The sequence below is a fragment of the Micropterus salmoides genome, unplaced genomic scaffold, assembly GCF_014851395.1.
Source record: "Micropterus salmoides isolate LMB-PRFRI ecotype aquatic unplaced genomic scaffold, ASM1485139v1 Ms_hic_scaffold_7, whole genome shotgun sequence".
Lineage (NCBI taxonomy): Eukaryota > Metazoa > Chordata > Actinopteri > Centrarchiformes > Centrarchidae > Micropterus > Micropterus salmoides.
Window position 1 is genome coordinate 24,215,902 of NW_024044459.1, and position 17,401 is coordinate 24,233,302.

A 17,401-nucleotide genomic window follows, 5' to 3' on the forward strand; every position below is an offset into this window, starting at 1 on the left:
CAAAGGGCTCATGGTTTTCTGGCAAGGTACAGGTTTGTACTATTATTCCCTAATTTAATTGAAAAATTTAAACTTTCATATATTCTACAGTCATTACATATAAAGTGAAATATTTCAAGCGTTTTTTGTTTAAATATTGATGGTTACGGCTTGCAGTTCATGGAAATAAAAATAACAGTATCTCAAAATATTAGAATAAAGAATGTAGAATACAGAAATGTTGACCTGAGAAGAGCCTTTAATCTCTGTCTGGTTCAGTACACACAACCACAATCATAGAGAAGACTTCTGACTTGACAGATGACTCTGTTTAGAGTGCTGGTTCAAAGCATATTCATGGAAAGTTGACTGGAAGGTTAAACTGTGGTAGGAAAAGGTGCACAGGCGACAGGGTTGACCGCAGCCTTGAGAGGATTGTCAAGCAAAGCCGATTTAAGAATTGGTGGGGGGTTCACAAGGAGTGGACTGAGGCTGAGGCCAGTGCATCAAGAGACACCATGCACTCACAAATCAAGGTCCAAGAGTCTGGAGGACGAGTGGAGAGGGACAGAATCCAAGTTGCTTTAAGTTCAGTGTGAAGATTCCAGAGTCAGGGATGATTTGGGGTGCCATGTCATCTACTGGTGTTGGTCCACTGTGGTTTCTCCAGTCCAGAGTCCGTGCTGGTCTACCAGGACATTTTAGAGCACTTCATGTTTCCATCTGCCGACAAGCTTTATGGAGATGATGATTTCCTTTTCCATAAATTCTTTATTCTAATATTTTGAGATACTAGATATTTGATTTTTCTTCAAGACTGAAACAAAAAAGCATTGAAATATTTCACTTTGTGTGTACTGAATCAAGAATATATGAAAGTTTTAAAAAAAGGGTAAAAAAAAACCTTTTTCATGATATTCTAATTTTTTGAGATGTACTAATAATTTGGAATATGGATAGTCATAAGAAAAACAATTGATATATTAATCATATTGGGAAATTCTCTTAACTTTAAAGTGGTATGCAATGTTTTTGATCCAAATATTATCAGTTACTTCTGTAAAATTATTAGAAATACAAATGTTCATGCTCCAAAAATAATATTAATTAATTTTCTGCCAAAAGGAAACCCACCAGGCAACCACTTGATTAAAAGCCAAACCATGACTGACTGACAGAGGTGCGTAGCTAGCAACTATATAATGATTCTTTAAAATTGTGTTAAATCTGTATTTGAACATTTTATGATGCATTTTTGATAGATCACTTTGAAGGGGTGAATGGACTTTATTTCAGGTGTGATATGAATCTATTTGATGAATGGTATAATAAAGAAATAATGTGGACCAGGCTTTCTAATGTCATCTGAAAAAAAATTAAAATTGTTGTAGTGCAGAGTTTCAATTATATGCAATTTCATTTGCAATGTGCATCAAAATGAGCAGGTGAGCTGGTTACAGTAACAGAAGATCAATGTGTTCACTAAAGATAACTTACAATCAACTGTATTCTGGTAGCTCACATATTTGGCCATCTCTGCTGTCAACATGCAGCAAAATAAAATTAAACCCACACCTAGCCTTGGCTGCTAGACAAAACAACACAGTGAAGCAAATACAAGCATGTTTACTTACTGATTTTAGAGCAATTCAAGTGGGACAAAAATAAAAAAAGCCATGAAAACACCATGCTATTAAAAATGAATACAGGTCAAGAAATTACCATTTTACAAATTTTACAATAAAATAAACAAGTAACACTACAAAAAAAAAAAAAAAAAAAAAACAACACCTACCAAAAAAACTGACAATTGGTCAAAACCTACTAACTGTTGCAGCATCCCTTAATGCCCCTCCCTCACTGTACGTTTACAGATCCACTGTATTTACAACACAGACATTCACCTTGGTACAAAATAATAAACAGCTAAAAACATGCTTCATAGGATGGTCATGAAAATGAAAATATATGTTTTTCCTTAAAAAATATCTATGTATCTTTGTGTTCCAAATCAAGATAGTACAAATTTATTTTTTCTTCGCCAGGTTTCGAGGGGAACTTTTAAGCAAGTCTCTGATCCTAAGGTATGTCCCTGTGGCTTCAGCAACTTCAGTGAATTCTGGTGTATCTTCAAATGGAACAATGCCGGCTGCAAAGTTGCTCCTATGAGGAACAGCTATTACCTTCTCGCCATGCTTAGGAGAAGTAGTATCTCCAGGCCCCCCATTAGAGACCAGTGGATCAGGACTCCGAGGGCTGTCGTCCTGGAGTTTGACTGGGCCAGGACTCCGAGGGCTGTCGTCCTGGAGTTTGACTGGGCCAGGACTCCGAGGGCTGTCGTCCTGGACTTTGACTGGGCCAGGACTCCGAGGGCTGTCGTCCTGGACTTTGACTGGGCCAGGACTCCGAGGGCTGTCGTCCTGGACTTTGACTGGGCCAGGACTCCGAGGACTGTCGTCCTGGACTTTGACTGGGCCAGGACTCCGAGGGCTGTCGTCCTGGACTTTGACTGGGCCAGGACTCCGAGGGCTGTCGTCCTGGATTTTGACTGGGCCAGGACTCCGAGGGCTGTCGTCCTGGACTTTGACTGGGCCAGGGCTCTGAGAGGAAACACCTGGTTCCCCTTGATTTTCACTGCCGCTAGGGCAAGTTTCTGCAGGTCTCGTTGTGTCCATCACTTCTTCAACCTCTTCAGGTTCTGTGTCGACATGCACAGGAATAGACACACTTGGTGAACTGGGTACAGGTGTTCCCACTGCAGGTGTCTCACAGTCGCTATTAGTGGCAGTGTCAGCATTTTCTAGAGCTGCCCAAATCAGCCTCTGCTGCTCCTCCAGTTCCTCCAGTGTCAGCTCATCCTCCGTTCCTTCCACAGTCTCATCAACTATTTCCCAGTTACACACTCGCAGAGCTGGAGAGCCGTTGGTGGGTGTGGGAGGTGGTGTACCTTTAGGGAGAGGTGGGGGAGTAGGTGTAGCAGGAGGAGTGCCATGGGGTAAAGGAGGAGGTGAACTGAAGCAAGGAGATCCAGGGGGCAGGGGAGGTTGAAACTGGAAGTCACCTGGGCCATAAGTATAATAAGGTGTACCTGGGTCTGAGAGAAGATGAATAAAGTCACCCAAAGATTATAAAGTTGACACTTTGACCAAACAAAGACGCAGCTGATTCAAGTATTACTGTGTTCAAGAAAACTACAGACTACTGTTGCAGTTTTTGACTGTTAGCTAGTTTTAAAACATATGTGCGGGTGACAATCTAACGGAAAAAAACAACAAAATGTCTTAGTAAGATTTGTGGGCTACCACGTGCTGCAAGAAGAGCTTTAATGTTCCTTGGGGTTGATTCTTTGTGTCTCTGTAAGTCTACTAGAGGGATGGAACACTATTTTTCCTCATCTTGATACAAAATCAGTCAACTGGGCCTGCTCAACTTTTTTGTACCCTCCACAGAGCACGATTGGATGTTAACCTGCTTACTTATGTACCATGCATTGCAACTCTGGATTTGTTACATTTCTCCTCTCATTTATTCAGGTTTTTCTTTAATTTGTGATCCATCTGTAACTTTGTGTTCTTGCCTGCTGGAAGAAAAAAAAAAAAAAAAGCGACTAAGATGAACAGTTACCTGATTCAATATCCATATCCGAGCTCCTATTCGAGTTCCGATCAGGACTGGGCCTTGTCTTCTTCCTTAGCTGTGGAGAAGAGTCAGATTCATGCCGTCTCTTGTTGCAGGTGGTGCCAGGCTGTTGACAAGGAGGAATGACATGTGGAATAAAAAAATTTAAGGGCTCTGCCAAAAATGCACACTCATCACATATCATCTCTCTTTACTGGTGCCAGTAAACTGATATAGCATAAAAATCCAGAGGCTGGAATAACAGAGGACTTAGACAGGCTGTCAAAAATGGGATTATGAATAATGGGCGTGTACTGCATGTGAACAGCATGGACTGTTGTCTAGAGCATCATGCACACTGACCTGCATTTTCTCTCTTCTATCCTTCATGTGATTAGATTATACAACAGGTGTGTCACAATAACTTTGATTTTTTTGTATTCCTAATGTTTTCTACTGGTTTGTTTTCTATATAATTTTGTTTGTGCATTTACATTTTATTGCTCTTTAAGAATTGTATTTATAATCTGTCCTGGTAATTATATTCTCTGTCTTCTGATTTGAGTTAGATGATAAGGATGCAAAGCCTGAAATGTCATGATTATATAACTGAATAACCTTGAGCAGTGAGGATGTGTTAAGCAAAGTGGTGTTTGAATGGTGTGGACTTCTTTTCGTTATTTGGTCATGATATGAAAACCTAATACATCTACCTTTACTCATATTCAAGTGTCACTAAGATGGAGAAGAGCAGAATTAATGATAGAAAGGGACAGAAATAGCTGCAGTATCTACCATGGGTTTATAATGATCCTTCAACAACTGTTATGTAACATTATAATCACTCAATAGCTCTCTGTGTCTTTCATTTTAAGCCAGAGTGGTATCATGGAGCATAAGTATGGATCCAAGAAATAACACCCAACATGTTTGCATGTATTCACACATAATATCCAGAAAGTCTGGTTAAAGTGGAGCAGGACTGTCAGATAGGAAGTTATTACAGGAAGCAGATGTTTTGAGAGGAAAAAAACCAAGCCACTTGAGTGACTTACCATAGGGAAGTTGTTGGACAGGTAGGCTGCATAGTTTGGCTTCATGTGGCTGCTTTGCATTGGAATAGATCCATACTGCAAAAACTCCTTGAGGTCAGAAAGCAAAGAAAAAGTGTGAGAGGAGCAACTGTGGTAACAACGTCCTGCCACAAAAAAAGCACTGAAACTTCTAACTAGCTGCCATGATGCTGACTCCTTGCACAGACACAATATTTCATACACACATAAAGCTCAAAGTGACTCCATACTACAGTATTTGCACAAATGAATGATTATTATTAATGTTGTGTAAGAAACAATTATATAATTCAAATTTAAGTTTTAACACAAATACAAAAATGCTGATGAAATCACATCAAAGAGTACTGCATTGATTTCCAGTTTTCCTTTGTCTGAAGCCATAAATTAAAACAAAATATTAATATAACTGAAATTTAAATAACTCAGATACCTGGACTACAATAACTTCGCAATATATTTAAGCACAACATTTGAAAAGATCATATCATTAAAGGATCATGGGCCTTACATCTTTCATTGTGTGTGGTGAAGCTACATTGAAGCCTGGGAAGTCTACCAGTTTGGAAACGTCATAAGAGATGTGTGAATTTGTGTTATCTGTTGTGTTGCCGTCATTTGAAACTAGAAAACAGAAGGGAGAAAGAAAAAAAAAATGCAGATTCAGCTCAACCTCTGTACATTTCAAAAACATTGGTATGCTTTCCAGTAGTTTGCGCAAAGAAAAAAACAACAACAGAACCACACAGGTATCAATTTCATTTAAAAACATACCATTTCCATCATACAGTGTTAAGCCAGAGTTTTCCATCTCTGCCTCTTTGAGCCAACCTGGTGGGTAGCCTAGCTGCCTCATGCGATAAATCAGGGGAGGGAGGGTGTTGCCATCAATTCCCAGTGCTGACAACAACTCCTCGCTGTTTAAAAACACATAGTGTAAAATATTAAATGATCAATATTTAATTTTACTTGCTACAACAGATATTGCATGTGATAAAATGGTGTTTGTGTCTGTCATGTACAAAATAACAATCCTGCCTCATGACTCCAGGCTTGTATTTAGCAAACCGCTCTTCCACTTCATCAGCATGGTATCGCTGGTTACTCTGCATGGACTGGTTGTTGTTCTGATTAAACTCCTTTCTTCTCTCATTAATTGCGGCCATGTCTTTAGGCTAGAGAGGTGATAATGTATAAATGTAGTATATCAAGTTATGACTTTTCGTATGTTCAACTTGGGTTCATACAATCATAATGCTTACTTGTTCTTACCTTAGGACAGTCTCTCAGCTGATGACTGCTCGCACCGCAGTTGAAACACATAGATTTGGGTCTATAATGAACAGATCAGTGACTGGACCATCATAAAGTTATATGCCACACAGCAAAGACATAAAGCAAGTCATAAACAGAAGATGGAAACTAAAAAATGCTTCATTAATAACCCCAGACATACCTTTTGTCTTTCATTTCTATTTCTTGTCCATCAGTGCCAATGACTTGGTTGAAAACCTGGTGATAGCTTTACAACAATTGAGGAAATGTTATCCTGTTTCCCAAATCAAAATCATTAGCTTTTCTAATTAAACACCTTGAAAGTGTGCTGGATATTTAATAAATATATAATAAAATAAATAATAAACAGCACATTTAAAATTAAAGACATCTATCCTTGAAAATGAAAATTCTTATCCCATGGCAAAATGGTTCTCTACATGTGCAACACATGTTCAAAACAAATGACCTGACAGACTAGACTGTAGATTTCTGATGACATGTCACATTTATCCATCTTAAAGATACGTTGGAACGTCCCAACCATCGGTCAGCTGGGGGTTTTCATTCACCAGAGGCTGTCCAAGTTTATCAACACTGAAAGTAGTGAAATATAAGACACTACCAACCACCTATGACAGAAACATAAGAAACAAACAAAAACATCCCATTTTGTTTTTAATGTGGCAAGAAATGTGTGCAATATGCAAACCACTGAAATTAACAGTAAATACTCACTTTAAATGCTTCTGTTGTTGTTCTTACACCAGTAGAAGTTGACTTCTGAGGATCTTCATCCATAGCAAACGCTGAATTCTTCATACAAGGTAGAACAAGTATTTTTTTTTTAAAGTAAAGTCACAACTGTATCGATAATAAACAAAATACAATATAATGTGTAAATACCTGAGGTTTCATGACAAAGATGGATTTTTTCTTTTCATTGCTTGCTTTCTGGTGCTTCCAAATCAAATTGCAGATGCTATCTTCAATTTCTTGACGACACTGCCTAAAGGGGGGATGTTTATTACTGTTTTATTATATTATTTATACACACACACACACACACACACACACACTTTCAACATGGTGTTTTAAATAATGTAGCAGTGAGGTGCACACACAGCAAGTAAATATAAACAAATATAATTAATATGCTGCCATTTCATTTTATGAGGCACTATGTAAAAACTAAAACAAGTGGGGGGGGGGGGGGGGGGGGGGGGGGGAGTACCAGTAACAACTAAACTAAAAATATTTTTCAGATTACAACCTCAATGTCAGGGGTGATAAAAATGTACTGTGCAAACCACACGTGAGTGAATAAACCCATTTAATTGATGAGAAACGATTGCTTACTTTGAAATAAAATTATTCGCATAAAGGATTTGAAGAACTGGCCCGTCAATGTTGACATCTTCAATTGAGATGCCGCTGTAAAGACAGAGGGAAATTAGTGTTGGTTACTTGATGATCAGTTTCGTTTATAGTGCGCACTGACGTTGCCTTATTACCTTGGTCGTGTCAGGATGTTTTGTTTTCTTCTCAAACCTTTATGTGACTACAAGTTAAGGAATTAGACAGAAAGCCTACACACATGTAATAAAATAAAAACATTTTCAGGTTGTTTTTCTGTTTTGGTTACAGAGACGTGGAGGAGCTAACCGTGCTAGCAGACGTGAGCTAGTGCTAGCACACACTGAACACAAGGATATTCTCCTCAGTGAGTCTCTGAATGTAGTCATCACACTCCTCCAGCCTGCTCCGAAGCTGGCTCGTCTCTTCCTTGTCTTCCTCATCATCTGTGAAGCGAATGTGCGTCGGGACCGGCGGCGCGGAGTCATCAAGCTGCTGAAAGAGCTCACTATCCCCGAAATCAAGCTCGGCCATCTTTCCCAGCTCTGCAGCACAGGACGGGAAGTTCAGAGGTGAAAGCAACGACTCTCCGTATTCATTGGTCCTCCTCATGTCACGTAGTGGACTCACAGACGTGGACTTATGTTTGCCCACACAGTAGCGTTACAGGTTACATTTTTCCTACAAGAAGAGAAGGAACCATTCCGATATCGATGCTCGAGTTTAGATTTCACAACAGAAATGTTGGAATAGTTATTGTGCTCCGTTTGAGAGGAGTCACTTTTAATTCGCAACGGCTTCTTGGGTCTGTAAGACAGCGCTGAGGGCTAACGACAACACACACTGTGTTCAGTTGAGCCAGTTCAGTTCGGTTACTTGCAGATAGTTTGACTTCTCTACCTTTGTCTACAGCGTTCAGGTGAAATACTTAGCCTTTCCACAGGACAACACACAACTGTGACTAAGTGAGACGCTTCATTTGCTTCCAGCCATGTCAAGCTGCTCAACTATCCACTTAACCTTACCGCAGTGGGACGGGGGCTCGCGGAAAATGCGTTTCATTTACTTGATGGATCTGACATCGTTCAGGCTGACAGAGTGTCCCAACAAGGTTAGTGACAAGTATCACATAAAGCACAAATATGTGTTTTTAACTCTCATAATTTCAACTAAGATGGCAGATGTGTTTTTATAATCACATTTCCCATAACTCTCGAAACCAGCTAGAGGGTGCTATATCGCCCATCATCATTATCATCACAGCTCCATTCAGGAGGGAAGTGATCAGTCATATACTTTTTAATTGTATAACGAAAAAATCAGAATGGATGTGGAGATAATTATATTCTGATTAAATATGTACGTATCATACAAATTGTATTTTTTGTTGTGTAATATACATTATCACAAACAGGAGCTCTTTAAAAAAAAAAAATATATATAAAATCTGTCCATTTCCCAATGTATGTCCATATCTTAAGGTGGCTTCATATGTATCATCTCTGTATCTGTTTCAGAGTCCACTGGTTCCCCTGTATTTAGGAGCTGATCTCTTCTCCAACACGGACATCCGTACAGACAACCATCCCAGATACCACGCCAAGTTTGCAAAGAAAGGATTGGCAACAAAAATACATTTCTCCTCAGGTAAAATGCAACTAGAGGGTTTAAAAGAAGTACCATCAATGCAAACACCTGTATACACATGACAGTGTGGTCTTCTTGTTGCAGCATTCAGGTTCCATGGGTTGAAGGTGCCTACTGTAAATAACAGCCTCTGGTTCTACAGCATTCAAGGACTTTTTCGAGTAGCCTTTGAAATGTACAGTAAGCAAGAGCAGCTTGCTGTGCTGGAGAACTTCCAGGTACAGTACAGTTCATATTTGGTGTCTCTACCTGATTTTTTTAAAATATCTTTTGATATATTACTGCCTTTCCTTTGTAGGATGTTTGGAAATCGCAGATAAATGACAGCCCTCTGAAAATGAGTTACAGCCTCAGTGTGCAGCTCGACTTTAAACTATCCAGCAGCCTGCATGACACAGAATCAATCAATGAGATGTCACAACCTCAGCATTGCCAGGTTGGCAGAGGATTTGTGGACGTATGTGGCAGTGGCACAAGTAATACATCAGCAGATCACGATTATTGTTCTTTTCCTAAACAGAGCATGCAACCTGAAATTGTGTCCACAGTGAGACAGAAATTGCATAGCTTGGATGACAAACTCTCCTCTGACACTCAATGCTACACAGAACAGCTTGAAACAATCTCGCTGCTATTGGAGAACATTGATCGATACATGAAGGGGAATCTAGAAGAAAAGGATGTGACAGAAACTGTGTTAGCCCTGCTAAAGGCCAAAGACTGGGGCTGTGTGTATTCAAGTTCCCTGCTTAGTTGTATAGGACGTTGGCTTGGCCAGCAGTTTCATGCAGCCAATAGCAGCATCAGCCAGAAAGTGGAGGGCTTTAAAGTTCACCATATTGAACGAATTAGTGACTTGCCACCTGCTGAGGAACTAGCCACAGAACTATTCCCTGAGACCATGCGAACACTGCTGCTTCATTGGATGGGTTTAAGTGAAGACTCCACCTTGGAGAAGAGACACAGCGAGTACCCAATCCTGCTCCTTATCCTCGAGTTTGCCAACCACAACCTCATCACTGGCGTGGCTCATGTACTGTACTCCAGTCTAATATGTAAATAAGAGTGGATTTCCATGTAGGTGTCAAGAGAAAGTGCTGCAATTTGAGTGAAAATCTTTAAATTTTTGTATGCAAAGTTGTGCTTTCTTTCCTTATAACAGTCTATTTTTTGATGCACATACTACTATCAGGTTTGGTAACACCTAGGGCTGAGTAACTAAAGTAAACAAGTGACATTTTGTGAAGATGTCCTTTTTCTGATGTAAAGCATAACAGTAGCATTTAACTTGACATCAATTTAACTCCATCTGATTTTGACCTTTTGACCATTTTTTTCCCCCTACACCCAGAACCACCAACACTATTTGAACCCAAACGTAGTAACCCACAAAAAGGTATCACATAAAAACAATGTTAAAGTGAAAATGTTAAATGTTAAATTGTTAAAGTATGAAAAACCTTACTCAACACAAAACTAATTTATTTCAACAACAACTGAAATATGTGATAACTCCTCAAGCACATCTTGAGGCAAACCTGAAGACTAAATGTATTACAACCCACTGTTCTGTTTTTCCCCCCAATCAGGAGAAATGAAAACTGAGGGATTCTGATAATGCTACATTGACTTCAGATGCCTATCACTGGATGGATGTACAGTGTTCACTTGAACCACATTATATTCAGTTATGTTCAAACAATCACATATCAATATATATTTGGAGTTAAAAAAAAGCTACCACATTATTCAAACAAATATCTAATTTTAACCAGTATCAGTCAGTCAAACTGATGCGTCCTGTTGCAGAGATGTACAGATTAATAAACACTGAGACAAACTCAGCATCTGGCCATTTACACTATAATGTTCCAATATGTGAGATGTTTATCTATAAATAAGTTACAGATTCAGAGCAACATCCATGCAGGCTTGAAGGCTAGCGATGAACTGGTGGTCCTATATGATCAGATGAGTGGCAACGACAGCCAGTATTTGGCACTAGATTGAATCCATTCCACGTGAGAATGAGGAGGAGAAGCCGAGGCCCATTCCCCTCTGGGTGTGGGTCTGAGACCGAGCCATCTCATACTGAACGTCAAGGTTCCTGAACATCTCCTCCTGCTTCTGAAGAGTCTTGATGCCTTCATCGTTAATTGGTTTGGAAGCTTCAGCATCATCTTCTCCCTGTAAAGACAGCACATTCAATTTAACTCTGATATAACTGTGATATAGAGAAGACTTAACCGTAGCTTCAAACCACACCTACTGGTTAAGTAAAATAATAATTAATACTTACTTTAATACCCATTAGTTTGCGAAATTTAACATTTTGGTCCTTGTTTCCAAAATTTAGCTTCTCCCACAACTCAGCTGTCTGAGACTTGTCCTTAAAAATTAAAAACAGAAATGATAGGCAATATGTAATGTTAAATATATATTAAAATATTGTACATTAAAACATCCTTTTCTAAAGACATATTTTGTAAGTATGTTTAGACAATTAGGGAAATAACTGGTGGATAAACAAGAAACAAAGTTAAATCTTACCCCTTCCTTCTTTCCTTGCCATAGCATTTTCCTCTTTTTCTCCTGCTCTGCAAACTTCATGGGGTTTACAGAGGATGGGTTATAGTAGCTGGGAACAGCAATACCAGTCTCTGCCAGTGTTTTTGCTTGAAGGGCTGCCATTTGTGCTGCCATAGCAATCTGAGGCGTGACCTGCGTCCCAGAGGCCAGGAGGGCTGCCACATTTAGGCCGGGGTTTGAGGCAGCCGCTGCAGCAGCAGCAGCTACTGCTGCAATAGGGGCAGCCACTGGAAACAAAACAACAACCAGCATAAGTAAGTAACTAATCTGGACTCAAGGTTTTAAATCTTGGTGCAATAAGTGCTTCTCACCAGCAGCTATCTCCTGCTGTTGCTGCTGCTGTTTCTCAAACATTTCCTTCTCTTTCTGCTCCTGTAGTTTCTTTGCTCTCTCCAGCCTGGAAAGAAATAGAGTAAAGATCTCATTACTTATTTGGTTTAAAAGCACAGTGTGCTTGCTGTTGTGTACCTAAAAGTTGTGATATGATCTGTAAGCAAAAAGTCATAGCTCAACATGTTGGAGACATCAGCCAGCTGAAATTAGGGTCAGCATATGTATTATTTGAGTATTTTTGCCTTCATTTAACAGGGGACAGTAAAGATTTGAACATGAGATGAGAGAAAGAGAGGAGGGGCAACATGCAACAAAGGTCCCCGGCCAGACTAAAATATGTGGCTGCTGAAATTACGGTCAGTGTCTTAAAACACCTAGGCCAACAGTACACCACACCTATCACAATATTATGTTTCCCTGTTTTCCTACCAATGCGATTTCTTTTTATGAACAACAATGCTCTCTGGCAAATTCAACATGAATGAGAAGTCAAATTACAGCCAAAACCAGTGGTCTACAACTTTCATCTGAGTAACTTCAGGAAAGAATGTCTCAGTTGCAGGCTGATGGTGAGGTTTAAATTTATTTCTCTGTTAACTAATCTGTGCTTGAGTACTAGCCATATCATCTTCTTAAAAATTCCAGGCATTAATATAGCACTAAAATAGAGCAGTAAAAATTGACAATGTCTGTGAAATGAGAAAAAAAAGGCTTTGTAGCTGCAAGTATGCAGATGCAATAATTGCCACTAACATTGCCCAGAATTGGCCAGAACAGAATGACCAACCATCTATATTGTAAATGCCCTGTAAGCTGTTGCCTTGCCTTCTGGCCAGGGCCTCTTGTGCATCCATAGCTGTGTTTCGGCCCCGGAAGGCAGGTGGATTAACAGACCTGCTTCTGCTCTTTCTGCGCACTTTCTCACTCCTTTTCTTTCGCTCCCTGGTGGAATAAAAAAAACAAGTCAATGTAGAATGGCAATCATGCAGAAAAAAAAAAGAGGAGTTCAAAAACACTTAATCCCCTGACCTTTCAATTAAACTAACCTGCTCTTACTGCGACTTCTGCTATGATGACGGTGTTTGGTCCTTGAACCTGAACGAGACCTTGCCTTCTTCTTCCTGTCCCGGCTGCGTGATCGTGATCGCCGTTTGTCCTTACTTCTGCTGTTATGTCGCCTGAAAACAACAAGACCCATCAACATGAATCAAAGATATTATTGGCATGAATCAGAGTCCGACCATAGTTTTTTCCTTGATAAATGTTTTGAATAGATGGGTCTACTGAGTGACACCAGGACATCTACAATAGGAATAAGGATACATTTGTTTATTAATCCAGAAACTATTACAGACCCTTGATAACAATGTTTTTTTCTGTGTCATTAAAACAGTTAGAACCTGCTTAACATATTTCTTTATGCAGTTTAGTGACCAAACTAACCTCTCTCGTGAGTGTGACCTGGACAAGCTCCGACCCTTGGAGGGCCTCCTGTCTTTTCGTCTGGATCGCTCCTCTCCGTTCTCTGCTGAAAGTCTCTCTGGATCTTGCTCATCTGTTTTTCTGTGCGATTTTGATGGCTTCTGAGAGTCCCTCTTTCGTGCCTGTTTTAAGAAGAAGTTGTCTCTTTCAGGAAAATAGCGCAACAAAAAGAGTTAGTACCATGGCTTAAAGCAGCAGGTATGTAATAAATTGTGACAAGTTTAAAAAAAAAACCTTGTCATTTCAAATCCACTTTCATAACATATATAGAATGTCATTCTGTGAACATTACAAATGCTCACACATATATATATATATATATATATATATATATATATATATATATATATATATATATATATATATATATATATATATATATATATATATATATATATATATATATATATATATATATATATATATATATACATATATACCTGTGGGCATTTCAGGTATAGACCAATTTGACTACATTAATTTCAACATAATTATAGAAAGAGTCTCTCAAATCTTTTACGAGTGTGCATGCAAAACTTACGATCTGATCCTCAGGAAAAAACTTTTGTCAGTTCAGCAACAACAACAATTCAATGTTACCTAAGTGCTTTGAACTTGATGGTCAGGGATGGGCATCCAACTTACATCATAAAACACAATTATAAATTCACAGGAAAAATACTGATAAACTTACTAAATTAAAATCATGCTTTTCTACAACATATCAGGTTTATCTTTCCTATGCAACAACTAAAGTCAAATTCTCACACCATCTTTACCTCATGGGTAAATAGTTTGGAATGGGCTATTATTAGTATGATGTGGCTTATCACTTAAGAGGACAACAGTTCTTACTCTTTATACAGACAAATTAGTTTGAAAGGCAATCCAAACACCATGAGATTGTGTTTGAATTCATTTTATGTTTACTTATGCCCATCCCTAGCTGAAAGAGATGCAAAAGTTATTTCAAATTCTTCTACTAACAGTGAGAGACAAAGAGTTTGAATGGCAGATAGTTACCTGTCCCAGTAGTAGACATATTATTTTGCTATGTCAGCAGGGTCTTCTGTTCAGTCTCTTCGTGCATTAGCACGCTGAGTATGATTTATTGTAGAAATGTTATCATGTGATCTACACACAGGTTTTAACAAAAAAAAAAAAAAAAAAGGAAAAAATATCTACTCTTCACCATTTAATATGGTTACATTTAATGACAGATATCCAAGGATGAAAGCTTCCTTTGAGACATGTCAACATAGGGAGGGTTAAAAAAAGGACCCTTTCCATGTGCGCAAACCCATCTCCCTCTATGTGTTTTTTTCTTAACTTTGGTTATTTAATCTTATTTTACCTAATAAAATATACTCACCTCGACCTAAAATTAATAAGGAATACAACTTAAGGCCTTCAAAATCACATCAAATGTGTGTCTAGTCATAGAAATGAATTTATTATTTACCTCTTTGCTCCTGCTGCGACTCCGTCTGTATTTTCTGTCACCTGTAAACAGCAGAAAGAAGAGTGCTGACAAACGTATTTTTCAAAATTACCCTCTCAGCAAACTTTTAAAGAAAAATGAGCAAGCACATTCAGAGAAGCAGGCAGTAAAGCTACAGTATATAGTATTTTATAAAGTTAGTGGAGCAGAAGTTTCTGTTGGGGAATTGACTCTTTATTAATTGACACATTAAATCTAAACTTTTGAAAATAATATGACTGCAGACATTTCCCACTAATTGAAAATTATGTAATCACTGTCACATGCTAATGTAACTAGATGATAGTGAAGCGACTTCAACAACCTCACAAATATTAGGATACATTCATTTTCACGGCTAAAACAGTGGGTGACTCTCGTCTTCCCACACACTCCACTGATACACCTCATGAGTGTATATACTGAGAACAAATATCATACCATGGCCCTAATTCTTCTGGCGTATTCAACACTTTCTGGATACTATTATTGAATACTAACGTTTTCGTTCCCTGGAGCGTGACCGTGAGCGTGAATGGTGGTGTTTGGAGCTTCTGGGAGATCGAGATGACTCCATGCTGTGTTTTTTTCTGTGATGAACTGGAGAACCTGTTCTGGTCAAGTCGACAGAGTCGTTGTCACTTGCCTGAAAGAAATGGATATGAGAAAAAAAAAATACACACTGTAGGTGTACGCACTCATGAAGGCAGTGTGAACTATTTCTTAACATTAGCCCATTAGAACACCCTGAAATATAGGCTAACTGAGATTTGCAATGATGTTAAAGCACCAGTGTGTGAGACAATTAAAACTAGGACAGTGTAATATAGGATGTGTTTTAATGTCTCTGAATGAATTACTTTTCTACTGTGGGTTAATCATTTCACTCAATCTTGCAAATGAGACACACACAGGCAATGATGATCTGCACCCTGTTAAATACAAACCAATTTCATGATGTTACTTATGTTTTTAAGTTGATTAGTTACACAACAAGTGTCCTATTGGAGCAGTTCTAATCGAGATTATCAATTAATAATTTCTTTTTTCTAATTTCAAGCATTTATATCATACATTTGCTCATTAGCTTTACAAATTCAAAGTGCTACTTGCATTACTCTAACCTTTCCTAATATCTTTGTTAATTTAATGGATTTGATACTTGTCATGTCATTTGGCTGTCAAGGGTTCAAAAAGATTTTTAAAGGCAGTTTTAGGGCATTGATTTGGCCCACAATAACTTGTTATTATGATATTTTTCAATGAATTCCTTTATTAATACTGATTGTTTACTTTATAAGTAAATTGTTTAAACTTTTTAATTCTGCCTTCTATTTATGGGGACTTTATTTTCATTTTGCACATTCTGTTTTTCCAATTTACTGTACATCTTGTGGTATTAACTTAGATGTGACATCCTTAGAATATCTGTTTAAACAACAGAGACCACTCAGAATAAAGTCAAGAGATAATTCAGTATCAATTTGATATAACGTTAGCCTACTTTAGATAATGGGCCTGTGGTTATCATCCACAGACTAAAAACAGAGCTTTCAAACGTGCTATCAATAGCACTAGCTTAGTCGAATAACATTAAATAAAGTAAAATCCATGTCACAGGCCTTCACAATGTTAACCAGCTGCTACTGATGGTTGTTTCAGACTATTCTCTTAACCAATTCGACATACGACATCCGGATGATTTTATTATTTCATGACAATGCTTTGTCAACCAATGTATAGTATAACGCTGCCCTGATTGTTAAGGAAACGGTAGTGTGACAAGATAACAAACCAGTTTGCTAACACGCTATCTATACTAGCTAAATCCAACGACGTTCGTCATTCATACTTTCGTCAGAGAGCAATGTAAGCGTTAGCTACGTCGCTAAGCTAACTTAAGCTAACCGCCATCTTTAAGAAAAATTATTTCTAAATAGAACCGTAAACGTATAACGATACATAGATATTAGTGCATCCGCATATGTCTTAATTATCATTATGTAATGGTACTTACCGACATGATCCCGAAGTACAATATATATGTCACACAGTAGTTGATTTGTTCACTGTACAAACGAATAGAGGTAGTTAGCTTCTAGGGGAAACAGCCGTTGTCTGGGGCTCAGGGCTCAACTAATTTGATCTGGGATGCCAGGTTTTACCTCTTGAATCCTCTACATTCAGGCATATTCCAACAAGACTTGCATAACCCAAATCAAACGGACCAAACAAAAATCAATGGTACAGCAAACATGTAAAACTATAAAAAGATAATTCCACTTTATTGAAGACAATGTGGTGATATGTAATTACATAATAATTACGGGAAAGGGCTTTTCGTAGTGTTTGGAAAGTTTGATAACCTGTAATAATAGGATTGACGCTGGTATTTTTGTCTTATAAAGCCCTGTACAATTCCTTGTTAATTACTTTAATTGATTCTAATTCTGAAAAAATACAATCACCGATTAATGAAAGCAAAATGCTCCACAATCTTTAAACCACTGCCGTAAATGTAACAGAAGATCAATTGACTAACCACGCAAGACCGGTTTTTGCCAACCTG

At 38.3% G+C, this 17,401-nt stretch overlaps 3 protein-coding genes across 4 annotated transcripts; 1 reads left to right on the plus strand and 2 right to left on the minus strand.

Moving 5' to 3' along the window:
- Positions 1 to 1,248: 1,248 nt before the first annotated feature.
- zcchc8 (zinc finger, CCHC domain containing 8) lies at positions 1,249 to 7,928 on the minus strand. The gene is made up of 14 exons (XM_038702973.1): positions 7,661 to 7,928; positions 7,460 to 7,502; positions 7,305 to 7,379; positions 6,852 to 6,954; positions 6,684 to 6,761; positions 6,474 to 6,577; positions 6,127 to 6,192; positions 5,943 to 6,003; positions 5,709 to 5,845; positions 5,445 to 5,587; positions 5,182 to 5,294; positions 4,653 to 4,739; positions 3,604 to 3,724; positions 1,249 to 3,073 (listed from the first exon to the last, which is right to left on the minus strand). Exons 1-14 carry the CDS (start codon positions 7,911 to 7,913, stop codon positions 2,007 to 2,009), a joined length of 2,451 nt encoding a protein of 816 aa, XP_038558901.1. The 5' UTR covers positions 7,914 to 7,928; the 3' UTR covers positions 1,249 to 2,006.
- A 34-nt stretch (positions 7,929 to 7,962) lies between these two features.
- Positions 7,963 to 10,104, plus strand: si:ch211-110p13.9 (uncharacterized protein LOC562347 homolog). The gene is made up of 4 exons (XM_038702976.1): positions 7,963 to 8,412; positions 8,819 to 8,948; positions 9,033 to 9,166; positions 9,247 to 10,104. Exons 1-4 carry the CDS (start codon positions 8,293 to 8,295, stop codon positions 10,009 to 10,011), a joined length of 1,149 nt encoding a protein of 382 aa, XP_038558904.1. The 5' UTR covers positions 7,963 to 8,292; the 3' UTR covers positions 10,012 to 10,104.
- Positions 10,105 to 10,409: 305 nt separating this feature from the next.
- rsrc2 (arginine/serine-rich coiled-coil 2) lies at positions 10,410 to 16,993 on the minus strand. 2 transcript variants are annotated; one of them, XM_038702975.1, is made up of 10 exons: positions 16,850 to 16,993; positions 15,334 to 15,478; positions 14,815 to 14,855; positions 13,314 to 13,474; positions 12,917 to 13,048; positions 12,765 to 12,812; positions 11,849 to 11,934; positions 11,499 to 11,764; positions 11,248 to 11,337; positions 10,410 to 11,135 (listed from the first exon to the last, which is right to left on the minus strand). In XM_038702975.1, exons 1-10 carry the CDS (start codon positions 16,853 to 16,855, stop codon positions 10,950 to 10,952), a joined length of 1,161 nt encoding a protein of 386 aa, XP_038558903.1. In that variant the 5' UTR covers positions 16,856 to 16,993; the 3' UTR covers positions 10,410 to 10,949. The 2 variants fall into 2 exon arrangements, with proteins under 2 accessions (XP_038558903.1, XP_038558902.1); XM_038702974.1 differs by having other exon boundaries at positions 12,696 to 12,812.
- Between the last annotated feature and the right edge of the window lie 408 nt (positions 16,994 to 17,401).